The 26664-nt window shown below is 39.0% G+C and overlaps 2 protein-coding genes across 3 annotated transcripts in view; both read right to left on the bottom strand.

The window, feature by feature from the left end:
- The window catches only part of LOC107220012 (colorectal mutant cancer protein), a 50112-nt gene extending 29127 nt beyond the window's left edge, over window positions 1–20985 (bottom strand). Inside the window, exons 1-3 of one of the 2 annotated variants that reach the window (XM_046744368.1) lie at window positions 20409–20985; window positions 2853–3085; window positions 2271–2407 (exon numbers count right to left, since the gene is read on the bottom strand). In XM_046744368.1, the coding sequence (XP_046600324.1) occupies window positions 2271–2407; window positions 2853–3085; window positions 20409–20518 (480 nt within the window). In that variant the 5' untranslated portion in view covers window positions 20519–20985. The remainder of the gene's footprint in view (window positions 1–2270; window positions 2408–2852; window positions 3086–20408) is intronic. The other variant, XM_015658398.2, reaches the window with a different exon arrangement.
- Window positions 20986–23150: 2165 nt separating this feature from the next.
- On the bottom strand, window positions 23151–25973 carry LOC107220000. Its single transcript, XM_015658383.2, has 4 exons — window positions 25836–25973; window positions 24569–24949; window positions 23682–24446; window positions 23151–23520 (listed from the first exon to the last, which is right to left on the bottom strand). Exons 2-4 carry the CDS (start codon window positions 24913–24915, stop codon window positions 23244–23246), a joined length of 1389 nt encoding a protein of 462 aa, XP_015513869.1. The 5' UTR covers window positions 24916–24949; window positions 25836–25973; the 3' UTR covers window positions 23151–23243.
- Between the last annotated feature and the right edge of the window lie 691 nt (window positions 25974–26664).

Here is a 26664-nt window from a genome sequence, read left to right as displayed (position 1 = left end):
GGAGAGAAGAAGAACGAGTCTGAATAGAATCGCGGGATGAAAGGAGGAAGGTAATTTGCACTCGGAATTTGCCGCGTTACACACGCGTTCGTTTTACAGCCCAATGAACCGAGCATATGATATACGAACAACGTAAACCGCACATCTATCAATGCGTAAGGCACGTGGATAAAAATCCCCGTAATACCCGATGCAGCAGGAGTAAGTATTCTTACATTCGTCTGCCTTCATTTACAAATTAGTAAAATGGCGCCGACGCAGACGAATATTACGGCTGCAAACATTCGCGAATTAATTTCAACCCCTTTTTCCCTCAAGGATTCCAATCGTTCGAGTTCTTTTTTTTTTTTTTTCTTCAAAGCGAAAAGTTTTTCGTGTACGATGATGATGATGATTTTATATATATATTAAAGCTTGATAATCAACTGATGAAATGGATGCAGATCGCTGTGCCCGGCTGATGCGTTATGTTCGTTAAAAATTCGATGTATACAGATCTATACGTGTATAAAATAATCGTGGAAACGCTTTTGACGGTTAAATATTACACGGAAATTCTTCGGTTTTTAAACCTCGCGCTTTAATTTCAATATTTATTATTCCTATCGTACATATTATTCCAGCGAATTTCGCAATACAGATTGTACGTTACAATAATCGGAGATCATATTTTGCCTAGCGAATATTTTTAATCAGCGACACTCACAGCTCTGCGTTATTACATAGATACGTATATTTAACTATAATATCTATGCTTGAAAATAATCCGACCGTCGTATAAAATTCGAGAATTGTGTATTAAAGAAGACAGCTCTCGAGTTTGTGAGAATTTAAACGTACGTACAGTCGAAGCGAGCCTCTGTAAAAAAAATAAACGACTTTTCTTTGAATTATACGCTGAAGTTTCGTGAAGTCAGAACGACGAAAGGTATAAAAATTTGAGGAAAAATTTATCTGGTCCTTTTAATTGTAAAATTTGTATACATGACAATATGATTAAAGAATTACCGCAGAATTGAAATCGATATTATCAGTCCAAAAAAACTGAACCCAACCCATGATTGAAATTTATTCAATACACGGATGAAAATTTAATTACGAGGGTTCAAATTTAAAAGATAAATTTTATAAAAAAAATGCTTTTTTCTTTCGAAAAAGTGCATGTAAATTTTCTCTTTCTCACGTGTTGAAACACACCCATACAGCGACATCGGAATGCATCTCAGAAACTTTTAAACTTGAAGCATAAGCGAATCGCAGACTTGCAGAGTTAAACTTTTCACTTCAGGTATAAATATATAGTTACTTAAAAGATACGCACAACGCACCATCGTCGCTTTTGCGGTTTCATTACACATTTATATTATACATGTATAATCCAGGGGGTATAACAAGAAGAAGTTTAAATCTAGTCACGGTTATCGATTCGAAGCCTCCATCCTCAATATATATATATATATATATATATATATATATATATACGTACATAGGTTTTCTATGAAAGATGGTGGCGAGGAATTGAGGATGGAGGATATATATACATACTATATATATATATATATATATATATTTGTGTGATTATCTATCGACAGAATAAATGGTCCGTCCGTATTTTTCTATTCGATGTATGCGAATCAAAAATAGAGGGATGCGGGCATGATTTAATTATTTTGTGATTATCATCATCATCATCATCATCATCATCATCATTATTATTATACATGAACAATGTACAGTCATGATACGATATTCTTTTATCGATCTTTCGTTTTTCTTTCTCCTTTCAACGCGACAAACACAAGTGATCGTATATATATATATATATATATATAATATATATAGCATAAACGACAGGTTACAGTAGACTATGGAGGAAATTGGACATCCGAGTTTCTCCCCCCGTCGAATATAGTGGATTGTTTCCGGGTTTGAGGAGGAGGACCTCGATTTCTACGCTGCTGCAGGAGCAGAAATTTGTATGTAACGGGATATCGATCTCTCGGGATATCAGTTTTTTACCAACCCTTCCAATTTACAAAGGCTATTTTGACGCGGTTTAAATATTCCAATACACACGAGAGGTATACGTGTATATTAATTATTGAAAGAATTTTTTACATAGCAATTAACGATTTTATTATTACATACAAATACTAAAAAATTCATTACGGTAAGTGCTGATAATTATCGTTTTCAACGAACCTTTCAATTGGGTTAAGAATGAGAAGGAAATTAGGAAGACGGGCGGTAAAATTTTCAACTGAACCAACCTTGTTAGCAAGCTCCAACATATTTCCGGTTCCGCCGGCCGCAGCCTCGACCAATTTTTGAAGAGTATGCGGCTCCGGGGACAAATCTCTTGCTCCACTGTCGAATTCCCAGCTTTCATGACGTCCGGACACCGTTCCTTTACAGGCACGATACAGAATGTAAATTTAGATGCTTCGGGGTCAATTTCATCCGCAGCTCTAACGATTCATCACCCGAAATGAAGTTTCTTTCAGATTTAAAAGGCTAGGTCTTGAGCGTTAAAAATAAGAAAGTGACAAAAATTTGTTTAGGGAGGTAGAAGGAAATACTGGTTTCTATTTACTCTTCAAATTGAAACTGAAAAAAGACATTCAGTTATTCGTATCATGTAAACTATTTTCATTCTACAACCCAATGTTAAACCAAATACGTACGATCTGAAAAATCATTTAATTCTCTCGTTCTATTTATTTATTCCTTCGTTATACCTAAAATGTAACTAAAAAATCTTCCAATAAAATTACCACCGAATATTAACACACAAAGACATGCGGATTGATCGACGACGTTGGTATAATTGCCAAATTTCGTGACCGTCTTACCCAGGCTGTTGTCACTGCTGGTAGGCAAGTACTCGATCGTATGAGCAGTGTGATGAGGACTGGTCCTGTGTTTCCCCGATCTAAGTGCCTCGATTTCAGGCCGAAGAGCAAGTCTTCGCCTGAGAAATTCCTGATAAGAAATCCGCCCCTGTTCGTCGGCGCCGAGTTCTCTCATAAGTTCCTCGACGGAATCCTCGAGGTTCAATTCCCGACATACCGTCAAAAGGTCCTGACTGAAACAACATCGTGAGTTTGAAAATAAAGCGATTGAAAAAATGTATTCGTGTCATCGATTACTTGTAAAAAAAGAGAAATGTTTTTCTTCATCCGAAATGAAATAAATAAACAAAATGAAATGTAAAAAGAATAATTACTTGTACTTATGGTAAAATATATAATATTCGGTACATGCGTGTTTACAATTCAAATCTACGAGTAATTTCTTTCGCTCGTATTACAATACAAATTTGAGTAATTAAAGTGATACGTTATTTTTGATGCGATATAAGTAAAATAATGTGACAAGATCTGGGCTTTATCACAACAATTACGAGCATAACCGCGTTGTTACGACGATAATTATCACCGTCACGGTCGTGTATATAAAAGCTCGCGAGCTCTGCATACATTTACGCGGGATTAAGTTTATAATTGCACGTTTTAATGGGATCAAAAATAGAATTAATAAAATTACTGAAAAAAATGGAGGAGACCGGAATCGCAGCTATGCAGTATACGTATATATATACCTATGCTTAAGCATGCACAGGTGGAGCTGGGCTGCGTTAAAGAGAGCTGAGAATTGAGCCGGGTTGACTTTCGAGTTAGCACACGGTCCGACTCACCCTCGTTAGAGAGGAACGAATTTAGCCCGGTGCTTGCAGGACACCCTCTTCTTTTCCGCATTACCCGCTAAGCAGCGTGCCATGCGCGTATTATAATACGTACCCATACGGATAAACATACAAGTGATATACTCTGCGAGAACGAGTTTGGGAACAAGTGTTTCTCGCGACGATGCGTTTTATACATATATAATAAAAAAATAGGCCGGGGTTGTGTATAATAATAATAATGTATGCATAGATACGCGATGTGTTTTATAGAAAGAATTCTTGTTACATAAATATGTGGGAAAATGTTTCAACAATATTTGCTGTAACAAATTGTCATTCGATATGTGGCTCGAGTTAGTAACGTTACTGTAAGAATTTACGCTTAGAAATATTCGAGGAACGTTTGAAAGGTAGTAAATCGTAACAAGGCAAAATGTATTTAATATATTGCAAACTACTTCAAACTCACTGTAAACTCGCAGAATAGTAACTTTTTGCCACCGAGTTTCCGTTACGTTAACCTCAACAAACCTCAGTCTCGTAATTAAATTGTAGTAGCGGAAAAAAAGAAAAAAAAAGATAAAATCTGACAAACTTGATATTTTTCCATCGATTATTTGAACAACGAGCGCGTTTTTTCCCCTCAAAGTGAATCCCGCACCGTTTCACCCGGTAGTAAAATAATCTTTCAACAGTTTTTCCACTTTTATGTCTACCCGCGTTTTAGTCTTGCCGTTCCTTTTTATTATTGCTTTTTTTTTCTTTTTTTTTTTTATTACCAACATACACCCCTGAAACGTTTCAGCATCAAATCTCGCGGAATGATCAGGCCTGGAAAAAAGGTTGACCATGGTAAAAGCGTGGCGCAATCGTTACACGTCACACGTTACACGCCGTTCCGGCCCGTGGGCATTTTTTTCATTTCTACTTCATTCCCGCGCTGCTTTATCGTGCAACAACGCAACTATCACAACCATCGAGATTGTGTGTTATTTTTCGTTTTCCTTTCTATGAAGGTACTTCTTTTTTCATTACATACGTCGTACAACGTAAAAGAAAATTCGATCTGTAACTAACCGAGTGCTTTTCACGTTTCTGTACGTAAGATGCAGAAGAACGATCTTCGCATAGTTGCAGCATATTCTATAATTGTCTAACATCGATCCTTCGGTACAAACAAAGAAAAGATGAATGTCAAAAATGATCATTAATTTGTAAAGTACACAGGATTTCGACGAAGGGTTTCATGGTTTAATTACAGATACCTTAAAGCAACCGGAGGGTCCACGGCAAGAATCATTTCAGTCCACTAGGACTGATTTCAAGAAGAATGCAAATTAAGGGTTGGTTTTATTCAAGAGTATATCGGAAAGAAATTTTTCTAATGTTTTTCTTGGACTGATAATTGGTTTTCCCATTCAGGACTGGTATTTAATAATATTAAAGTTGGTAATGTTATCGCAACAATTAGTGCTCAGGCAAAATCGACGTTTCGCGATTTTTCGAATTGTTCAAAGTTCAGTTAACCCGTGATGAGACAAAACATAATCGTATTTTGAAATCTTAGTACCTTGAGATTCATTTTATAAAAATACGAAAATGATCATTTTTCCACGATGTTTCTTTACGATAACGTTACGAACTTGAATCTCGTGGTATTTTTTGAAAGTGTCTACTTTCTAATGCCACAACAAAGGTATCGCCAACTCGTTATCGATCAAAAAATGAACTGAAACGGTTTTTCCCCTGGACCCTGAAACTTAATCCCGTGCCTTACCATCTCGTAACGAAACGTTTGCGTCGGCGAAATGATTTCCTCTGCAACGTTCGAGTCTCCCACTCTTTCGGCGTGGACTGCATCACCCCAGTCGACGAACAATCGTCACTTTTAAAAATGTGTGGCTAATTTTCTGCGCATACAACGCGCCAAAGTTTCACTTCACTCTATTTATATTATTAATATCGACAAGGAGAGTCACAGATGTTCGCGTAAGAAACGCATCGTTCGAACTACAACCGCAATAGTGATTTGAGCGTCGCTCGAAGCTATGAAAAAAGTCACTTTCAACGATAGGATATTGTACAATGTTAAACCAGTGTCTGGAGCAAAATTGTTGCAGATAGCGATGAACTGTGTAAAGTGCAATCCGCAAAGCTATAAAGCGGACTTTGACTGGCCTTTACTTTCTTCACTTCTCCCAAACGATTTTACTCTACTTGTTTTACCATATAATATAAAAAGTCCCCGATTGCCACTCAGCGATCCTCCGTTCTTCTTATTGTTTGATATCGATAAATCGAGGAAAGATTTATCGGTGCCGTAGAGTTTGATGAATTGTGCGCGTACTTGTACGTATACAACGTGCGATTTGGCGAAACGGGTGCTGCGATAAGAGTCTTCGTACAACCGAGGAATACGTGCAGAATTGTGCGTTGTACTGCACCATTAACGGAACGGAACGGAACGGTGTTGAATTCCGTCGTTTTAAATTTAGAAACGTTTCCGTTCCTGCAGCTATAAGGTTTCGATTCAATGTTGTACCCACGGGGCTGTACACTACCGAAGAGAGAAAGAGAGAGAGAGAGAGAGAGAGAGAGAGAGAGAGAGAGAGAGAGAGAGAGAGAGAGAGAGAGAGAGAGAGAGAGTGAGAGTTACATCGAGCGAGAGGAAGAGAAGCTTTGTTCGATTCACCAAGCAAGCACACTCTATGGTGACAAAGCTGTACCGTAACAGCAACAGCAGCGGCAGCAAGTCGTGGATTTTTCTCTCTAGAACTGAGGACAGGTCTCATACTGTACCTCGAGATAAAAGGAGAAGAAGAAGAAGAAGAAAAAGAAGTGCCGAGACAGAAGAATGAAAATACTTATCTAACGAGAAGAGAGTAAAGAAAAAAAAAAAAAGATAGGTGGTACACGAGATGCATATACTCTTCATCGATGACAACGTCATCTCAAACTTCACACAGCAAAGAAGAGATGCAGCTGCGGTGGAGATCTCATCTTGACCTCCTTTAATCATGGATCAAAGTCAGACAATGGTAGGCTTGCTTAATATCTGAAACCTGTGTATAATAGTATACCGCGTTGTAAAAGAGAGTTCCTTGTAATAGACTTGAAGAGGATCAGAATTCATCGAGCTGCTTGCAGATACCCGTAAATGCATTCTGCTTTGTTTAGGCTAGGAGTGCTTTGCTCCTTTTCCAAAAATATTTGGCCTCGTCATGTTTGAAGGCATTTTAAACGACACTTGATGTGGCTGTTTTGGTATTTATTTAGCGCGTCTGTGTGTTTTTCTTTTTTTTTTTTAAAGAGGATGAAGACGAATGCTTTTCTGTTAACGACTCACGCAACTTGGCAGGCTAAATACGTGTCGCAAAATTTTTGTAACTACGCTAAACGGAAGTAGAAACAATGCCGGTAAGGATTAACTGTTACGGATAAAGTGCTTGGTGTTTTAAAAAATTTTTTCTTTATCATACGCTACCGTAAGCAGAGTTGTAGAGAGATGAGAATTCCTCTCACGGTATGATTTTAGCGTTAAAAAAATGAAGCGTGATTAATTCCTCGACATTTCCAAAACTGAGATATATCAGGAATGCCCAATACTTACCATGGGAAGAGGTTCACGTATATCAGGAAGGAGAAGCAAGGAAGAGAAGCGAAAAGAGAGAAGAAAAAAAAACAACGTAAAATAGAGAAAAATCGCGAGCAATCGAAACCCCTGCAGGTATATCACAATATTCAGACGCTTCCCCTTTCAAACCCTTCCAGCATGATGTCTGAAAACACACGAGTGCTACACGACGAGGATTTCATCGAGAGCTTTTACTTTCGGTCCAGATACCAACGCCGAATCGAGCATCGCGATGATTCCGTGACGGAATAGACGTATAATATACCGGCGACACAAGCGGCTTCTGACTACACGATACGATACGATACGATATGTGATTCGTTTGGAAGAAGGGAAGAAAAATGGTGCAAAGAGCTGTTGCTAAAACGTGCACAATTAAGAGAGAAAAAGATATATTCCATTTTTTATTCTACTTTTCCCGACAGTTGAATGCAAAAAGCAGACCATCGTCGTCGTCTCGATTGCTGAAGGCTGAATCGTTTTCGAATGATTTTATTTTCCGTCTCTCTTTCTTGTTTTTCCACCGCGAAAGCTCGGAGCTTCAAGATGTCAAGGTGTCGAACATCAAGAGTGTCGGTATTTCAAGAATCGTCAAATCAAGTATGACATTCCTTCTACACCTGTATTCTGATAATTAGTAACCCTCGACGATTAATTCTTACAACGTGACTTCTTTATGAACAATTAAGACGTTCTAAATTTTTATCCACTTCTTATGTATCATCAGATCGATCCCAGCATTGAACCAAGTTTATCAAACGGTGTAACGAGAATCCAAATCATACTGAGACCGAAAGTTATTGAGGTATGGCTTTATATTTCCACGATCAGAATTGGATGTTCAACAATTTCACTTGTTGTATTATAAAACGGCAGAATTGCTCGTCAGTTATTATTATATCATCCCTTAAAGCGAATTGTTTTTCCGCGTTCAACGTTATTCGACACGATCAAGTAACACTGCAGATATTTGAATGACGATGAGCGTGACGTTCGGCGAGTAAAGACCAACTGATAAAGCACTGCAACACCTACCAACAACGGTCGACACTCTACTCGAAAAGGCGGATGCAACCACGTGGATATTTTACCACACCAGACCTGACTTCGGAGAGTGTCTATTACACGTACTTACAGGCATCGTCGTCTATGTTTAGACCGGACACGGAAGCGAATGGCACGTGACCCAGTAGAAAGAGTCGAACAATTACAGTCGTCAATTTGTAGCGTCGATGGTTGTTCGAATGCGCTTTATTACAAGCAAGTAATCAAGTCGGAAGGAACTTTCTTTCCTGATCTAAAAACTGACGGCAATTATATGCGGTTCAATTTTCTCCGTTTATTCTTGAAATGAATAACAAGTAAACTCTCTTCTGTTATTTGAATTTCTGTATCGATCTAGTGGCGGCATTCTTTTGTTTTTATTTTTTTATTTTACGTATGAATTTTCGTTGTCGAAAATCATGCGAAACAATTTGTAAATAACTTGGTTGAACTTCTGAATTTGAAAAGCTCCGAAAGCGCCTAATTCCGAATTATTTGGTGGCGAAAGTTGAAGTAAAGAAGTTAAACTTTGAAGAAACAACAAAGTTTCGAATGGTTGTAAACCCGATGGCTCAAATTTCCGAGATGCAAGATTCCGAAAATCCAAGTTACGATACAGCAAAGTTTCGAAAAGTAAAATTACGATAGAGCAAAATTCCAAAAATTAAAGTTTCGATAGAGTAAAATTCCGAAAATCAAAATATACTCGCACAGCGTAGTTTACTCAACGAGTGGGTGTTAAAAAAAAACCGAAAATCAAAATAACCGGGATTCAGAACGTAAAAGTATCGAAAATCCAAAACAAAGGAAGATCAAAGTGGTAAAATTTCACCAAGCCAGAAATTTACGAAACTGAAAATCTTCTGAATTGATGCTTTCGAAACTTTTCAAATTCGGAACTTCAACACCGCCCCTGCAAATCTGTTTACTTCTGAATTCGGAATCACTCGGATTCACGCGAATCGAATGAAATCTCATCTCACGATCAGCTCATCTATTCAATTCGGTAATTTGAAGCCGCACTCGCACACCAAATACGGAAACGAACATCCCCAGTAATCAACGTTATAAAGAAAATAGTTCTACGCCCACAACACGAAATTTACTGTGCAACAAATCCACACACACACACACACATACACGCAGAAGAATTGCTTTCTGCAGCACGTGCCGCCGAAAATTGCGTTAAATTAGTCGTTCGTATTACGTATAATACGTACCTGTATTATATGTATAATAATTGATCAAGTAATTGCGGAGTAAGGTTAATTAGGGTCTGCGCTCGCGTGTTCAAGCTTTACAACACGCAAGAGACGTCGGATAGTTATCGTCTACGAAATTCCGACGACGACTATATACCCCTGTACGGCAAGGAAAAAAAAAAATTATCTTTTTAAATATCACGACGTTCCAGAGGGTAGAAAATATACTTTTATTTTTTATTTTTTTACTTCACGCTCTTGTCTAATTCAATTATTTATTACGTAATTATTAATCGCTGGGCGGCAGCACGCAGATAATAAAAACTGCAGGATTCTGATTTCCTACGACTTTTTTTCTACAAGTTTTCAAAATTTGACTCATATTCTCACTAAATATTATAATAGTTGACAATTTCTTTAATTTTTTTTTTTCACTGGTTGTACGTAGACACTTGGCGAGAAAAAAAAAAAAAAATTATACAATATTGCCAAAGAAACGGCATAGAATGTAATGAAGTAGTTTGAAAAAATTGACAAATATTCTTTTCGATAATTCAATGAGGTTATTTAATACTTGAAAAAAGTAACGATGCTGACCGATTTCTCTCGGTCAAATATAATATACGTATAACATATGTATATTTATACATTATCCTCGAGCAAAAATGAAACAAATTACAATATCAAATAAAAGTTCAAGAAATCATTTTTAATGAATTTTGTTCCTCGGCTTAGCAAAAACGTACGTCACGTTATTCTACGTAAAACTAATATCTAAATTCACGCGTATTTAATACGCAGACGGGTAGAATCACAATGGGCATTGAATTCCATGGGTGTATGTACAGGTAATATACATACGTAATACACGTAGATACGTATAGTAGGTACAGCCGTTTATAACCCAGCCAGTCAGTCATCCCGCAGATATTTACAATTGAATTATACGCACAAAATGGTTAGGCCGTCCTGCGTTTCCATCCCGCACGGAGAGTTTTACATATACATATACATATACATATATACATATGCGTGGGTGTGCGCGTACTCGGTGGTTTGCACACAAGTCTCCGGGTATCCATATATAGCAGAAAATGTGCTAAATTTACGATCGTTGCGAATCCGTGCGGCGGCGGTTTTCGTTCTCGATTATACATGCCTGGCCACTAGGTAAGCTCCGATACGTCTATGTGTATATAACACATGTCTACATCTATATGACATATGCATTCGGAAACAATGAAGATCGAGGGGTGATGCGGGCAAAAATATTCGCGCGACGCGAGGAATTTTGCAAAAGTTAACATACTGCGGGTGTGTGAAATAAATTAGATCAAACAAATATGTGACAACCTATGTGAAAACGTGTGAGTCATTTTTTTCGTGCAAAATATGGGACGTTGGAAAATCGTAGGTAAAAAGAAAGAAAGAAAAAAAAAAAAAGTAAACTTATAAATTTTACATTGCTTGTACAGGATCTTCGAATTTCTCGCCTCTCACGATCGGTTAAACGCTTTGTGAAAGTTGGTTGGATTTCGAGATGATATTGCGAGCCTGAGTAAACAATTAGTAAGTACATGGCTCGTAAAATAAGGTGGATGATATGATCAGCGTGGGTGCGGATAAACATATCTCGTGAAATTGGTTCGCCGACGAGAAAACAGCGGTAAACAAATTTAATCCCTTGTATTACAGGCGTACTCATATTATAAGAAACATTCCGAGACGATACAGAGTGAAAAAAAAAAAAGAAAAGAACGTCGTCAGGTTTAATAATTAACAATTATAATATTTGTACGTTATAGAATTTTCAACTACGTTAATAACGAAACCTGTTGCAAAATTGTAAAAATTAAAAATATATACGTACGTCTAAATTTGTCTACTTCGATTTTTTTTTTTACTTCATTTTTTGTATTATAACAATTTATTCTACAGCCTGATAGATTTCAGATTCCTACGATAATTTATTAACTGACACGCGAATGATATCTCGGAAACTGAATTTTGCTTCATATTTTACGATCAGTTAAATTATTCAACTTTGCGAATGAATGTGCCGGGAGAAAGGAAAAAAAAAAAAATGAGCGAATATTACAGAAATGTTAATTTCCGTTTTTATACATACCAAGAGACTAAACATAATCCTCTTGTTCAAGAGTAACTCAACCTTTACTTTACAAAGAAATTTAGCACGAGGTTGGTTGGTTTATTTAAGAGATTCGAGGAAGTTGAGCTTGTCTCACTCCGCCTCCCCTCTCCGTCCCTCTTTTCCTAAACTTTTTACGCGAGTTTTAGTAGTATACCTACTGCAGCGGTGCGGCGGCGGTACAAGATATATAAGCCGTGATTGCAGACTAATTAAAGAAACCGAAAGCAAGGGATGCGACCGAGGAGCAAACTCGACGGCGCATTATAACTGAGGACCGGAAAAGTATAAATTAAAATTTAATAATAAAAGAGGGAAACGCGGAGGGATTTGAAAACGAAATTGCGGCATGATTAGTCGCATGAAAATTTACGGTATAATACCTATATATGTATATCTAAAAATTACATAATAAAACGCTCGAAATAATTGCTCGACAAATTTTTTTCTTTTTTTTTTTTATAGATTTATAGTAGCTTTCACTTGGCATGTTTAAATCTAAAATTTTTACGTTTTACGGGGTAAATTTTATGGGAATACTCGCCCGACAAAATGCATATGTGACGCCATGGATATTTAGACCAGGTGCCCAAAGTGCTGCGTACATTCCCGGGGATGTAGTTTGATTTTGTAATTTTTTGATTTGTATTACTTTGTTCGAAATTTTTGTTCAATCATCGAGATCAGCTAAACCTGCATTTTACAAGCGTACGTAATGTAAAAGATATTGTAAAAGAGATCGGAAAATCGAACGAGCATGGTTGACTCTATCCTCTGGGAATTAAAAAAGAAATCTATTCAAATCCGCGTTACACAGGTGAAATAATTTTTCACCTCGCGCTGGTATCTTTCCATTTTGACATTCATCGATTCCTAAACGTTCTTACCAAGATTTGTAAAAAATAATATTCAAATTTCAAAATACACACGGTACGAGGTTTTTCACCAAGTGTAGTAAAATTTTTTGCCAATAGACGTAATAACGACGTATACCTAAGTAATCATAAATAAAATGCCATAATACGGGAAACTAATTCAAATTATTCGAAAAAGCTTTGGTATTACTTGAAAAATTGCAGAGATTGAGAGTTGTAAAATGAAGATTAAAAAAAATGAAATAATTCACGGTCTACATACGTATATATCGAAAATAGGAAATCAATGGAAAAAAAAGGACAAGAATCAAAAGAATAAACAATAGGTAATACACATCTAATATCGTAAATTCCATAAATGTATAATAAGTACATAGAATTGACTATAAACAATTCTGTGTCACTATATATGCATAAAAGACGAGTTAGGAATGTAAAACATTGATGGATGGTACGTGTTGTAATCCACGTATAGTCATGTAACATATCCGTTATTATACACGTACGATACCTGCAGGGAAATGTACATACATGTACTACAGGGGAGGAATTTCCGTGGGAGAGTTGCACATGGTGTAAATAGTCAAATCGTGTCGTCGTCGAAAAACAACAACAACGACACGTGTCGACGTTGTTATTATTATTATTATTATTATTGTTATATCAAAAATACACGATGATATATATAATATATCGATGTTGAACGTGTATATCGAGGTGGAGACGTTTTTATATCGGAGCTGCACCAACGCCTCAAAGGTCAAGGGTTAAAATGAAAGATCCCGACTCACGCGCTGTACGCGATATTTCACCCTTACATATACATACGCTATCTAGCATCGCATATATTCGACGACCTTATAAATATCTAACGAATCCCTCCGCCGTGCGCGAGTGGTTTGCCATTTCTATTATCTCAAATATATAATGGGGGTAGAATTTTCGCTCGGCAAATCAACCGGGAATAAAAATGAATACGTGTAATAAACTTGTTACAGACGGACAGACAGAGAGGGAGTAATTAAAGAGGAGGGTCGTATATGTATCGTTTTATCGAATACGCAAAGCCTGCAGAGTGAGTCACTTGCCATAAAACAGTAGAACTTGCCGCCACCCTTCTCAACGTTTCACGGATTAGGGGTTGCCCCCCTATTTTCCTATCCTCCTCGCTTCTTTGTCATGATTCTCTCTCTCACTTTTACCCTCGCGACAGTGTGCAACTTTTACTTGCTGCGGACGCAATGCAGTGTCGACTGTTTCAACGGTGAAACAGCATTTGCAGGGTGTGCTTTATTTACATGTAGATGTAGGAATTTATACGACGCTTAAATTGAAGAACTATACAGTTTAATTTGTCAATACGATAAAATACGATTATCGAAAATATGACGTTAGAAAAATAAAGTTGAACGTGCCGAAGAAACGGACAAAATTCGCTTCACAATGGAACCGGTCTAAAAATGTTCCAAGTGAAAAATAGAAGTTTCAAAGAATTTTGTCATCAAAAATATTAAAAGTCCTGTAAAACGATATAAAAAAAACATGGGCCCGGTATTGAAATGATGGGAAATGAAAGTACAGTTTTTGAGAATTAAAAAAAAAAAATAGTTTCTCTTCAAAATCATTCTGAATATTTATGAATGATCGAGTAGCTGAATAAAGAATCTGATAAAAATTTAGGGTACCTGTTTCAGAGCTGGAAAAATTGCAGAAAATCTTTGAAACAAAATCAGAAATGGTGAGGGTCAGACCTTGGTCGAGTTCCTATGGAATTCCCCTTACTTTATACTCCACGAAGTTATCTGACAGCGGAAATGGACAGGCGATCCACGTCGACCGGTAAAACCTTTCAAACCCAGAAACTCTGCACCCTTGCAGTCTGTATATGTATATGTACCATACATGTGTGTATATATATATATATATATATATGTATATATATGTACGTACATAGTTGATGCGGCGACGCGCTGCAGCGAAACGAGGGTGAAGGGTGTGGGTGCAGAGCACACCTATGCCTTTGTTGTTTTATTTCTACAAACCGATATCGATGATTTACGACCCTCTTTCTCTCTCTCTCTCTACATATACGCACATGTAGGTATATGGACGGAGGCATATGGTGATTGGGACGTCCTATCACATTCACATGTTATACATAGGTATGTGTACTGTATGTATGATATATGTATAAATAGGTATGTTAGGATGGTTGAAAGAAATCAACTGTTTTATTTTTTTTCAAAGTCGCATCCTTAATAATTGCAGGAAGAGGAAATAAGATGCCTGTCGAAATTTGGCAGAAGCGGATCAATAGACTTCAACTACTATATTAGACAAATCTTGTCTTGCGCCAATCTTCGTCGACGACGAGATTCGTTTGCACCGTTACAGCTCCTATTTATTACCTTATATACATACAATAACGATAATTATGCTATCCGTTATATATTGTAATTAGGATAGAGGAAAAAAATAATCACGATCATCGTCACACAAGAAATTAAGAGGGGAAAAACGAGATTGAAATTCGTTATATTTACAGCAGATAATATACGATGCATTTTTAGGAAACACAATTTTTCAAGTTCAATTAACTTGTAAACACAAGAATATGTAAAAACAAATACTCGTTATGTTTCACAAATTTGATATCTATCTTCAGTTTTCCTCAAATTGCACAAAAAAAAGAAAAGATATGATTTTTCACGTTTCTCTTCGTGTTTCGTTAGGTTTTTGCGTTACTGATAACAAAAATCCAAAAACAAAAGAAGAATGGAAAATTTCTTCATCGCGAGTGATTTCATCCTCTCTCTTTATTTTCATTTATATTCTCGTTTTAGCCTTTTTTTTCAAATCATTATTATTTCATCCCCCCACGCTCGTCTTCGAGTACCTACAGAGAACAGTCCTCGAAGGTCCTCGAAAATGTTCGTTCGTCATCCCTGCGCGGTAGTTCTTGATCCTTGATCCTTGATCCTTGGTTAGGGATCCCCTCTAACTTTTGATGTAAATTACAAAAACCGTGCGCGGACGGCAACGAAGTAAGTTCTCAAGTGGCGTTAAAACAATCGTCGTCATCGTCATAATCGTCAGGGGGATTGCTCTCCACAGTTCGAGCACCTATTTTTCAAATATATGTACAACAACATCATGTACACGATACATGCGTAAATACGCTCAACTTTGCAACGAGGAAACGACGCCGAAGAGGAGAAAGACACTGGCAGCTTATCGATTTGGCCTGTTTTCGTCTTGCAGTGCAGCAGCAGCAGCAGCAACTCCTTCAACAACTCGCTCTCACCATCGGCAAGAAATTCTTCGCGCAAATCTCGCGAAAATACTTTTTTTTATCGGCTGTAGGACTGCGGTATTTCGATTCGATAAAAATCAGCTCCAAATTTTCAATCATTATAGATCAAAAAAAAGAGAGAAAAAACAGCCGTATAAAAATAATACTCAACGGAAATTATTCCGGAGCTTGCAGAGGAAATTTAGCTACAGGTACACGTCCGTATCGATTTTCATTCACGGATTATTTTTAGTTCCACGTGAGTGCTAATTAAATGAAGAAACGAAGAAAAGAGAGAATTAATGGGAGTGAGAAATAAAAAAAAAAAATAGAAAAAAAAACCCAGATAACAACGACATATTGCGAAAATCCAAGCATATAAGCGGATTTCTCCGCACGATTTTATACGGATTCGAATCACGCGCGTCAGTGATTTCTGAGTCCCTTTTTACCCTCTGCACGATGCAGTGCCTGTCGCCAACGTTATTTGAAAGAAAACGCTGCTGCCGATTTAAAGCGTAGAAAATGTGGATCGATGGAGGAGGAATTAATCGTAAACGAATATACGTGTTGAATATTTAAGATGGTGTAACAATTTTTTCATTCCTCTGTCTTTCTTTTTTTTTCAACGCAAGTTTATTATACCTATAATAATATTAAGCCATGATATTGCTATTCCAATATAACGTTAAAGATATTTTTCTTCATCTGCATAGAAAAAACAAGATTGAAGTTGGTAACGTGAACGCAACCAGAGATCGAAATAAAAACCATTGATTTACAATTCGAGAGACCGATTTTAGTTTCCAAAATCAGAGTAGAATTATGGTCTAAATATTTATAAATAATTAACCACTCGAATGAAAAATCTGAAAAAATTCAAGGTACTGTTTCAGAGTTAAGAAAATTGCGGTAAAAACATATTGACGCTGGTTGGGTTCCCATGGAATTCCCCATATTGCCCATATACATTCTTTACCTTCGTCTTAAATTATACCAGGCACCTGTGGCGCCGTAGTAACCACCCCTGTAAGTATCGGGAAGAGACCCGTTGCAGTTTTTCTCCCTTCCCCCCCGAGACTACTTTTATCGTACGTAAAAGGGGATTTTTCAGTCCGGTTTTAAGATCGCAAGCTACAAGGGAAGGAGGGGGTGAAAAATATACGGGGGTCTCGTTGGATGCTGGATAACGAGGTCTGGGCCATAGGTGCCCATACATGCAACGTGAACGTGATGTAAACGAGACAGGAGGAATAAAAAGAAAAATATACCAGAAAAGGAGAACACGATATACCGGTGATTTTATTTTTTTCTTCCCCCAACGAAAGAAGAAAAGTTCATTACGCAACGAACAAGGCTTACAAAATCATGCGATAATAATTTGTACTGTTGGTATACGTGTAAAAGGCATCGGTACAAAGAAAAAGAAAAATTGTTGACAAAGACACGCTCTCGTAAAAATTGATAAACAACTAATACTGTGACATTCGATTTGAATAAGATTTTGTTTGCTTCTGGGCCGAGAGAAAGTAGAGAAAAAAGAGTAGAACCGATTAAGTAAAAAGTCGCCCGTTGATTGGACTCGAAGGGCAAAAAACTGAGAAATTCACTCGTTTTCATTCGGCAGGTGGGTAGAGAAAAAAAAAGGTTCGCGAAATTGCAAGCTATCAGAGTCAGCGTGTTGGATGTACATATGTTTGAAACTATACCTATATACATTGTACATCCACGTAAAGGATACATAAGTGTTCACATACCGTACACGTAGGTACATAAGGAGAGAGGAGCCAACTGGGTCGAAAGAGAAGCGAGGCATGTGCTTGCAATTTATGGATACGCATTACACGCCGTAAGGCGATGCATTACGTAGGAAAATGGACTCTGAATGCTTACGGCAACGCAACTCTTGTTATTACCGTTAGTCGAGGTATTATCATTATTATTCTTGTTGTTGCTATCGAATGCATGCAGTACAGATGCTCGAAGCTTTGGCAAAAGTTACTTTGTCGAAAAAACTATGAATTAATATAACAAGGAAAGTCTGTTTTCGGATTACGTGTCAAATCATTTTTTCCAAAGAGATTTTTCAAAAGGCGACAACATATGTATATATTCATAATACGGTTTGTCAATAAGAGTGGAGAAATGAAAATTATGTACTCTACATTTAAGCAGTAATTTATGTATAAAGTTAAAAAAAAAACATGTTGATCTCGTAACTGGTATATATAATTCATTTTCACCCGTTATGATATTATTTCATCGATTCGATGTAATTATATTATAAACGAGCATTCAGGGACAGACCGATAATAGTTATTTAAGTTCAATGAGTTTGAGACGAAGATAAATTACCAAAACAGAGGAGGAGGGAAGTTTTCGCTTCAAATTACGTACAAGATTTGAAAAAGCGACAACGGATTTCGGGGTAAAAATTTACAGACGCAGGTTTCTCTTTCGTTTCTTGTATATGGACACCCAAATGTGGGGGGTGTATGTATTATACACATATATATTATTACATATGTACATATATATGTATATAATGCTACACGAGATTACGGATATTACGTAGTATTTGCCTGCAAGCTAGTGTGTAACCTGACTTTGCATTCGCTGCTTGAAAGCGGGTTGTTTTCAAAGAGATACTAAATCTGTTACAGCGGGAGCGACCCCGCATAGTGAATCATTCATGGAGCAAGCAGCAACTATCCGGGAAACTATAATAAGAATCATCTCCACCATAAATTGGGGCGTCTGTTCGACTGACGTTGGTTTGACGATTCAGAGATATTCTCGAGAAGTGAGGACGATGACACACGAATCCCCGGCGGTGAAAAATCGTCGACCATTGTTGTACCACAAAAACGAAGCGATGAACGATAGGAAATTTCTAATGATCATTATTATTTGTATTACTCCGACTCTTTGTCAATCACCTGTAATATAATCATAGTTGAAGAATTTGAGACAGTTATGACTTGTCCAGAGCAGTTGAGACGTTCTTTTCCACGAGCAGATGTAAAAAAGTTCTCTTGGTCGCGTCTTCGGGGTAGAAAAATTTAATAACGTGGCAGAGTTACGCACACAGAGGATTCTTGAGGAGAAGAATCTACGTACCAGCTACCCCTGCATCGTTTAAAATGTCGATACACGACGAGCTCTTCTAGCCACTCCTTTTCCCCCCTAAGTTACGTATATTGGTCATGAAAATGCGGCAGGGGTGAGTAGGTACGCCATTACATACATATGTGCCTGTAAGGTATATACCACGTGGATTCCATTGCGTACGGAGCTCACTCGGGCGAATAAATGAAAACCAGAGAGAGCGAAAAGACGTGGAGGAAGGAAACTGGCGTCTGGAGGCAACGTCGACGACGTCGAACGAAATTCTATTCTCCTCCAGCAGCAGTCTGGGGTTTGTTTACACGAGAAGTCAGTCCCCTGGTTCTTCCCTTACCCTGCACAGAGCGCGTCTTGGAATCTCCCGTATATTTCCCTCTTTCATTCCTTCAAACCCTTGGATAAAGAGCACCGACGGCTGTGGCATCGTGTTTACGTTTTTGCCTTATTCGAGAGTGGGAGAAGAGAGAAGAAGAAGAGAGTTGGTGCATGAACGAGACCCACACACCTCTCTCTCACTTTTTCTTTTCTCCCTTTCAAAGCTAATCACGGTAATGAAGAGAGGTGTCGAGGCCCTTTTTCTACGCTTTGTAAACTAATTTATATCCCAGCTGCTGCAGTGTCGTTCAAAGGAAACGAATGAGGAATTGTGGTTCAATCGAGCTCAAAAAACTGCTCACATAAACCGCATGGATCAAATTCTGCACCTTTTCAACTCTCACGCTTTTGTGCACTGCGCACAGAATGCGGCATGTAAAGTATTGAGATAAACTACAATGCTACTAGTGTTTCAAGCCCTGTATCAAGAGGAGATAAAACACAGAGGCCTGCTAACTGGACAAGTTGGTATCGGGTTTAACCAGAAGCCCATCGTCCCACCGATGCTTGCTTCGTTATTCAACCTGTGCTCTGTGCTAACGATAAGTTTCTTCAACGACTGCTCTTCGAGCTCAGATTCTCATATCAAACGAGAAAAACTGTTTCTGAGACCCGTCGATTTGTTGATTTCCATTTAAAAGTTTGGATAATTGCAACTGACGAGGATCCCTCTAATGTCATCTATTCAACTCGTAAACAAAGCTTTCTACGAAGTAAAAGGAATGCAAATTGTAAAATTCTTGCAAAACTCAACTGTTGAATCAACTGTTGGTGACTACCTGAAATTTACGTACAGAAGAATGAGGAACGAAGAGGCTCAGATTTGCTTCGGCATTTTGTGATCTAAACTGATCTTTTTCATCTCGCTCCTTTTGCAGATGAGTGCATAAGAAGTGGTAAAAGCTTTTGGAGCAAGTTCTTTAGAAAAGGCACAACTTATACGATACAAACATAAATGCGGACTGGATGCAAATTCTTTATCACAGAGTCGTGGAGTTGTTAGCAATGAACATTAGTACTGACCTGTCGATGAAGCCATCGCCGTCTCCGTCGCAGGCTTGAAAAAGTTTCCTGACACGTTCCTCGTCGCAGATAGAGCCTGCCTCGCTCTCAGCATCAGCCGCCTTTGACATTATCACTTAACCTTACTTTGATCCATCTCAACAAACGAATACGAGATCGACATTGTGGGTATTATTTATTCACCGTTGAAGGGAAAACATGATGCGTAGTTTTCGGTGCTTTCTTCTCGTTTCCAGTTTATTTCGCCGGGGTGAAACACCGCGCAGGTTATTTACTGCCTGTGATACTTGTCACCTCGCCTCGCGTCAAACAAAGAGGTTCCTTACATATTCGGTTGGAGCACCGAATTTCCGACTCGACACTGATGCGAACCTTCCGCGATGCTTCATTGCCCGGTTTTTACTGCGAAAACATGATCCGCGCGAAACGCGGGGCGAATTCCGGCGATCGGAACCCTCGCACTTGTGCCAAATGACAGCGAGTCACTAACCCTAACCTCAAATCCAACTCCCCACCTCCGCCGCGTTACTCGGCGAGCAATAAAGACTATCGATCACACCTCACGCCCGTCAAATACCTCTCTAGCAGAGAGAAACCTGAGAGAGCCCACGGAGCGAAAAACTTGGGACAGACTGGTGGAGCTCGGTTTCGTCGGATCTGTGTGTCCGTTCCGTGAACTAAATTCTCGGCGGGTAAGCGATAAGCGGTAAGCGATGGATAAGGAAGTTTGCTCTGTATTATCTGCTCCGCCGCTGAACTCTCCGTTTTGCTAACCTATTCATGTACACTCACACGCACTGACCAGATTCTGACTTATTTTTCACTCGTGAAAAGAAGATATTCCGTTTAAAGCTACCTTCTAATTGGTCTAGCTGGCGCTTATCACCGTTTTCACGAGTGAAAACCATACGTGAAAACCAAGTCAGAATCGGGCCCCAGGTATTATCCTTATCAATCAAAACCTTACCGACCAAAATTATAAGGCGAAGTTCGCCTGGCGAACAAAGACGCAGCTAGCCTCTGAAACACTTCAAAAATTGTTGATAGTGTTCTATTTCCTTCTAATGTATGATTATGTTAATTGTAAGTTAGATTAGGTTCGCTTCGCCTTTAATCATTAATTTTTCCTCTTTCACGTTCGCAAAAATTTGTTTTCCGTTAACGACATTTTTCAAACGCTTATTGAAATTGATTTTCACCAGTAATAACTTTATATTGATCAGAATTTATTCATCCATTGACTGTACTATTATTATTGTTCGTTTGTTGGATTCTTTGATTTTGATTTGAGCATTGAAACTGTAATTTGATTTCAGATATATCTCAGCTCGCGATATCAACGCCAAAATATCAGCATGTATTTTTGGGATGTGACACTCGTTTAGCTGCATCAATGGATGCGAGGGTAATTGCCTCGAGAGTGTTTAGCAGAGCCAACACCGAAAACGAGGCAAAACGGATTATGATGTATGTCTACAAACATCTGGTTCGTCTGTTAAACACTCTCGGAGCAAATCGTGAACCCTCGCATCCTCCGGCGGAGCTGCCTGCTCCTGAATCTATGGATGATCCAGCGGAGAGTCCAGCAGCTGCTGAATTCGTCGATCCTCCAGCTGCTGAACTTGTTGATCGTCCAACAGAGGGTCCGGCCCCAGTTCCTTTGCCGACAAAAAAAAGGAAACGTAGAAATCAGGTTGACCTATTGATGGAGGCAAAGGCCCGATTCGGAGACTCACCTGCCTCCAAAAGACGGCAAAGACATTCACTGGCGGATAAGCATGGTTGTGACGAAATAAAACTCGCAAAAAAAAAAAAAAGAATGGAAAAAATCGCGCATCTAAATGTAATTAATATCTAGGCGCTAGATTTTAAGACCTTTCTTTGTAATATTCTGTAAGTGAGTCAGTACGTTTCATGGCATTCCACTTCCTTCCGAACATCCTATTCCGTACCCTCGCCGAATGTTCTTCCCCAAGGGGGGGCGTGTTACGTCCTCCAGACTTCATATTCATAGGATGCAATGCGCTGGGAACATTTTGAAGTTTGGTATTTTTATACCATGTTCTACGGCGTATTTTCTGTAATTTCTAACAGATCTTCAAGTTTAACCACCTATTTTCTCAGGCTCTCCGAGTACTTTCAGATAATCAAAGTGGAATTTCAATATAACGGAAAATGTGAATGTTTTGAGTTTCAGTATGGTCCTCCCTCAACCATTACAATCGTACTTCGTGTTCTTCTTTCAATTGCACGTTACAGTCGTAACTTTTAATTGGACCGACATCATTTACCTAATATTATTTGCTGCTGCCTAACATCGACCCCGGCTGCCTGTTCCAACTGTTTCGTAGTCGGTGATATACGCAGTATAAGAATAATCAATAAATTCCTACTCACACACAATGGCGGAGATATTTTTTTACAGCCTCGCTATCGTCTGCGGTAAAATTGAACTCCTCAACGTCCTGCGCCGCCTTCACGTATTCAGCGGCCGCCCAGAGCGCCCGGCAGGCCGCCGAACGACGGTCACTCTGCAGACGCGTCGCAAATAAATCGTGAGCTAGCAGCTCTGCCTTCCGCAAAGTGACCGTCGTCAGGACATCTTGAGGCAAAACATCTTGAATCCTAAAGACAGAAAAACTGAGGATTTTTTTTTATCAGATTCATCATAGATGTTATTAATCTACATGTCGTTGTCATTACGTATCATTGACTTGGATTGAAGCTAAAAAATCCAACGCATGAAATTTGAAAAACTTTAATTACACAGACAAAATACATAACAAAATATTAAGATTATACAAGATATTATACATATTCCGTTACAAAGCAGGTTTACTCGGTCAACTTGAGCTTCTCTCTCAGGGTAGGTAGGAGTTTCTTCAATTTCGCTGCATCGTGGCTGAACGCCCACATGATGCACTGCGTGTGTTCCTTGGTCGGTAGTCCACGGAGTTCGGGGTCCGTTTCGAACCATTGAATATGTTTGTTCTTTATTTCTTCGGTTATAGCGCGAAGATTCTTGTTCCTCTCGACGTCCCAGGTGATTTTAGTATCTGGAACTTTTACACCACGAAGCCTTTTGTAGTCTCCCTCCTCCTGCTCGTAGGCTCTGGAAAAAAAATCAAACATGTTACATATTACACCATCTTCAAACAAGAATGAGCAGTTGCCATGAACGTTAATATATCGATGAATCACTTTGGTACAACGTATAAATATAAAGATTAAAAATAGGGCTAATTTCTAGCTTGTCCAACTCTTAAGACTCACTTCAAGATACCCGTATCTTCAATTTCGTATCGATCAGCGAGGGGTTTGTACGCCTGTACCAAGTCCAGGGCTAAATATCCGAAATTTTCTTTTGAACGCCCATTGACGTTGTAGTCGGTGATCCAGTTCTCGTAAACCTCGATCGCCTCCTTCATATTTTTTATTTTCTCCTCGTCCTTAGTGCAGGTGATGACCCTCTCCGCCCTCCTGATCAGTCCTGTAATTGCGTGGTATTGATAAGCGACGTCGCGACCCTCCAGAGACTTCAGACTGCGATTCGCTCGCTCTTTGTCCTTAAAGCTGAGTCCACTTTCCTGCTTCTCTTCCTTGTCCACCTTCTCGACCTCTTCCGCCTCCTCGTCCTTCTTCAGCGTCTTCCTCTGGGGCTCGTCACTGTCATCATCACTGTCCGAAGAACTGTCGTGACTTCGCTTGGTCCCCTTCTCTCGTCCTTCTTCCCCACCTGCCAACTCCATATCCTCATCTTCGCTGACCCCCTCAAATTTTTCCTCCACCTGCTGGATCAACTTTTTCAGCTTCGTGGGTTCCGGGCTGTAGCCGAGCAATATGCACTGCGTGTGCTCCTTCGTCGGGAATCCCCTGAAGTCCCCGACGTCGGTCTCGAACCACTGAATGTGGTCCGACTTTATTTTATCGATGATCTCCTTCAGTTGACGATTCCTCTCGATGTCCCAGGTCGTCTCTCCGCTCGGAGTTTTCACTCCGCGCAGTGTCTTGTAATCTCCCTTTTCTTCCTTGTACGCTCTACAACAGAAGGTCAAATGATTAGAAGCGTAACGCTACCTACCAGAAAAAGGGGGACCATGGCACGAATGCATGAGTATAATTAACTGATCACCGGGAATTTTCCTCCGCCATATACTAACCGGTAGAAACTGTCGTCCAGGACTCCGTACTTCTTGGCCAAAGCCCTGAAGCCTTTGACGGTTTCAACTGGTAGATAGCCGAGGTTTTCCTTGCCACGGTGATTTTCTTTATAATCGTTAAGCCAGTCTTCGAATACCTGTTGAGCCTCTCGAAGATTCGTGAGTTTCTCCTCGTCCTTCGTGATTTGAATCGTCCTTTTTGCTCGGCTGACGAAACTGGTGATAACGTGATACTGATAGGACACGTCACGGCCGTCAAGAGCCTTCAGAGTATCAAGGGCCTTCTGTTTGTCCTTGAAACCCATCGCGCTTTCCTCCGGTTCAGAATTCGTCTTCGGTTTAGCCATCGCGAATGTTCAACGAACGCTATCAGCTGTTATCCTGTGAATTAGAATGTAGATACGTTGTAACGATCTGGTTTATAATCGCGCATTTTTGCGTGCTTAACTTAAGATATGATGCGAGGTTATCGCTGCGTCACTGTCAATAAATATCAGCACTTGAAACAACAAAATCATTTTGAGAATAATCGAGCTCTCAGCGAGACGACGGATTCATGTAACGAACGCAAAATTTTTGCAAAACAAAGCAGTGAACTCAGTACTATATTTGGACGGTGCGATTGCGTACATGGTTTGAATGCTTCTCGGCTTCCGTGCAAAAACCCGAGTAGGTGACGCAATTAAATCAAATGACGTGGGTGTCACTGACTGCGACTGACTGAGCTGGCTGTGCGATATTCTAAAATTGAACGTATTACTCTGCCATGATCAGCACTTTCTCCGCAAAAAAAAAAAAAAACTCTGAAGAAGTTCTAGAACCAAAAATTTCTGGCGTCAAACAGTTTTCAAATGAGATCTGATTCAAACCAGCCAACCAAATTTCTTCTTTAAATGTCAAATCCCACCGATTGGCCGTTATGGCCGTCGCTCGATGCTGAAGTAAACTGTAATTGGTCAACTTCGACTCTTTTTCGTTTGAAAACTATTGGACTCAAATTTTTTTTTACTCTCACAGAACCACAACGACCTTTTTACACGGAGAATCCAGGTACTGCATAAGAATTTCCGTTAACGAGTATTTAGATAGACATCGGAACCGAATTGAAATTGAAACAAGTGATAACAGAAACGGAGAAATTCCTGGATCTATTCTCGAAATGATTACTTTGATCTGCAAAAAAAAAGAAAAAAAAATGTAATCGCGTATAACTGAGTTAAAGAATGAGAACGATGATTAATTCATAAAGAAATCAATCACCACTCACCTCAGAGAATGACAAATAAAATAAAAATTATGTAAAATCCTTGGTGTTGTATTCGGACACAGAACACTAATAGCACTGCCGCACTTCGGATTCGATCATCCGCTTCGAGGACTTGTTCAAGACTGACAAAGTACGTCCAGCGTATTATTTTTATTACTAACCGGTAAACGTGAGCAGTATCAGATATATATATATATATATATACATAGAGTAGAAGTGTCGTGTGCCGGATCGATGTAGCCGGCTAGGCCTATCTCCCTCTCTCCCTCTCTCTCTCTCTCTCTCTCACACGAGGCGGTTTGAATCAGCAACTCACAATACTCGCCAATCGGCGGCTAGACCGAGAAGCGCTAGAAGGAGAAAGTTTCGCGTAGTTTTCATGCGTGCAAAAGAGACGCAGGCATGTAAACATCTCAGCGGGACCGGCCGCTTAGCGCGTGCATGAATTGTGTCAGAACCGAAAATATACCAAACTGCGATATATTACGTCATTCGCGGAATATCTGCAAGTATCATTCGAAAGTATTTAAATATGTGTGAATATATGCGTATGTATGTAGTGTATAGGCACGTGTACTAAATATAAATACAACACTGTTATAAACGTTTTCATGAATATCACGTGCCAAGTATGTAACGAAAGATAATATTCAGAAAAGTGATGATGATCAGATAAGATAAAATAAGAATTTTTCCAAGAGTATTTTCCTGGCTCAATTGCGAAACTCGTGGATGACGAATTCGTTTGACATTTAGATGCTCGCAATAATATATAGTTTATCTGTAGCTAAATTCGTTTATCGCAAGATCCTGATTCGAATAAATTCCA

Source organism: Neodiprion lecontei, chromosome 6 (assembly GCF_021901455.1).
Source record: "Neodiprion lecontei isolate iyNeoLeco1 chromosome 6, iyNeoLeco1.1, whole genome shotgun sequence".
NCBI lineage: Eukaryota > Metazoa > Arthropoda > Insecta > Hymenoptera > Diprionidae > Neodiprion > Neodiprion lecontei.
The sequence above is the reverse complement of the archived record's forward strand: the minus strand, read 5'-3'. Positions and strand labels throughout refer to the sequence as shown.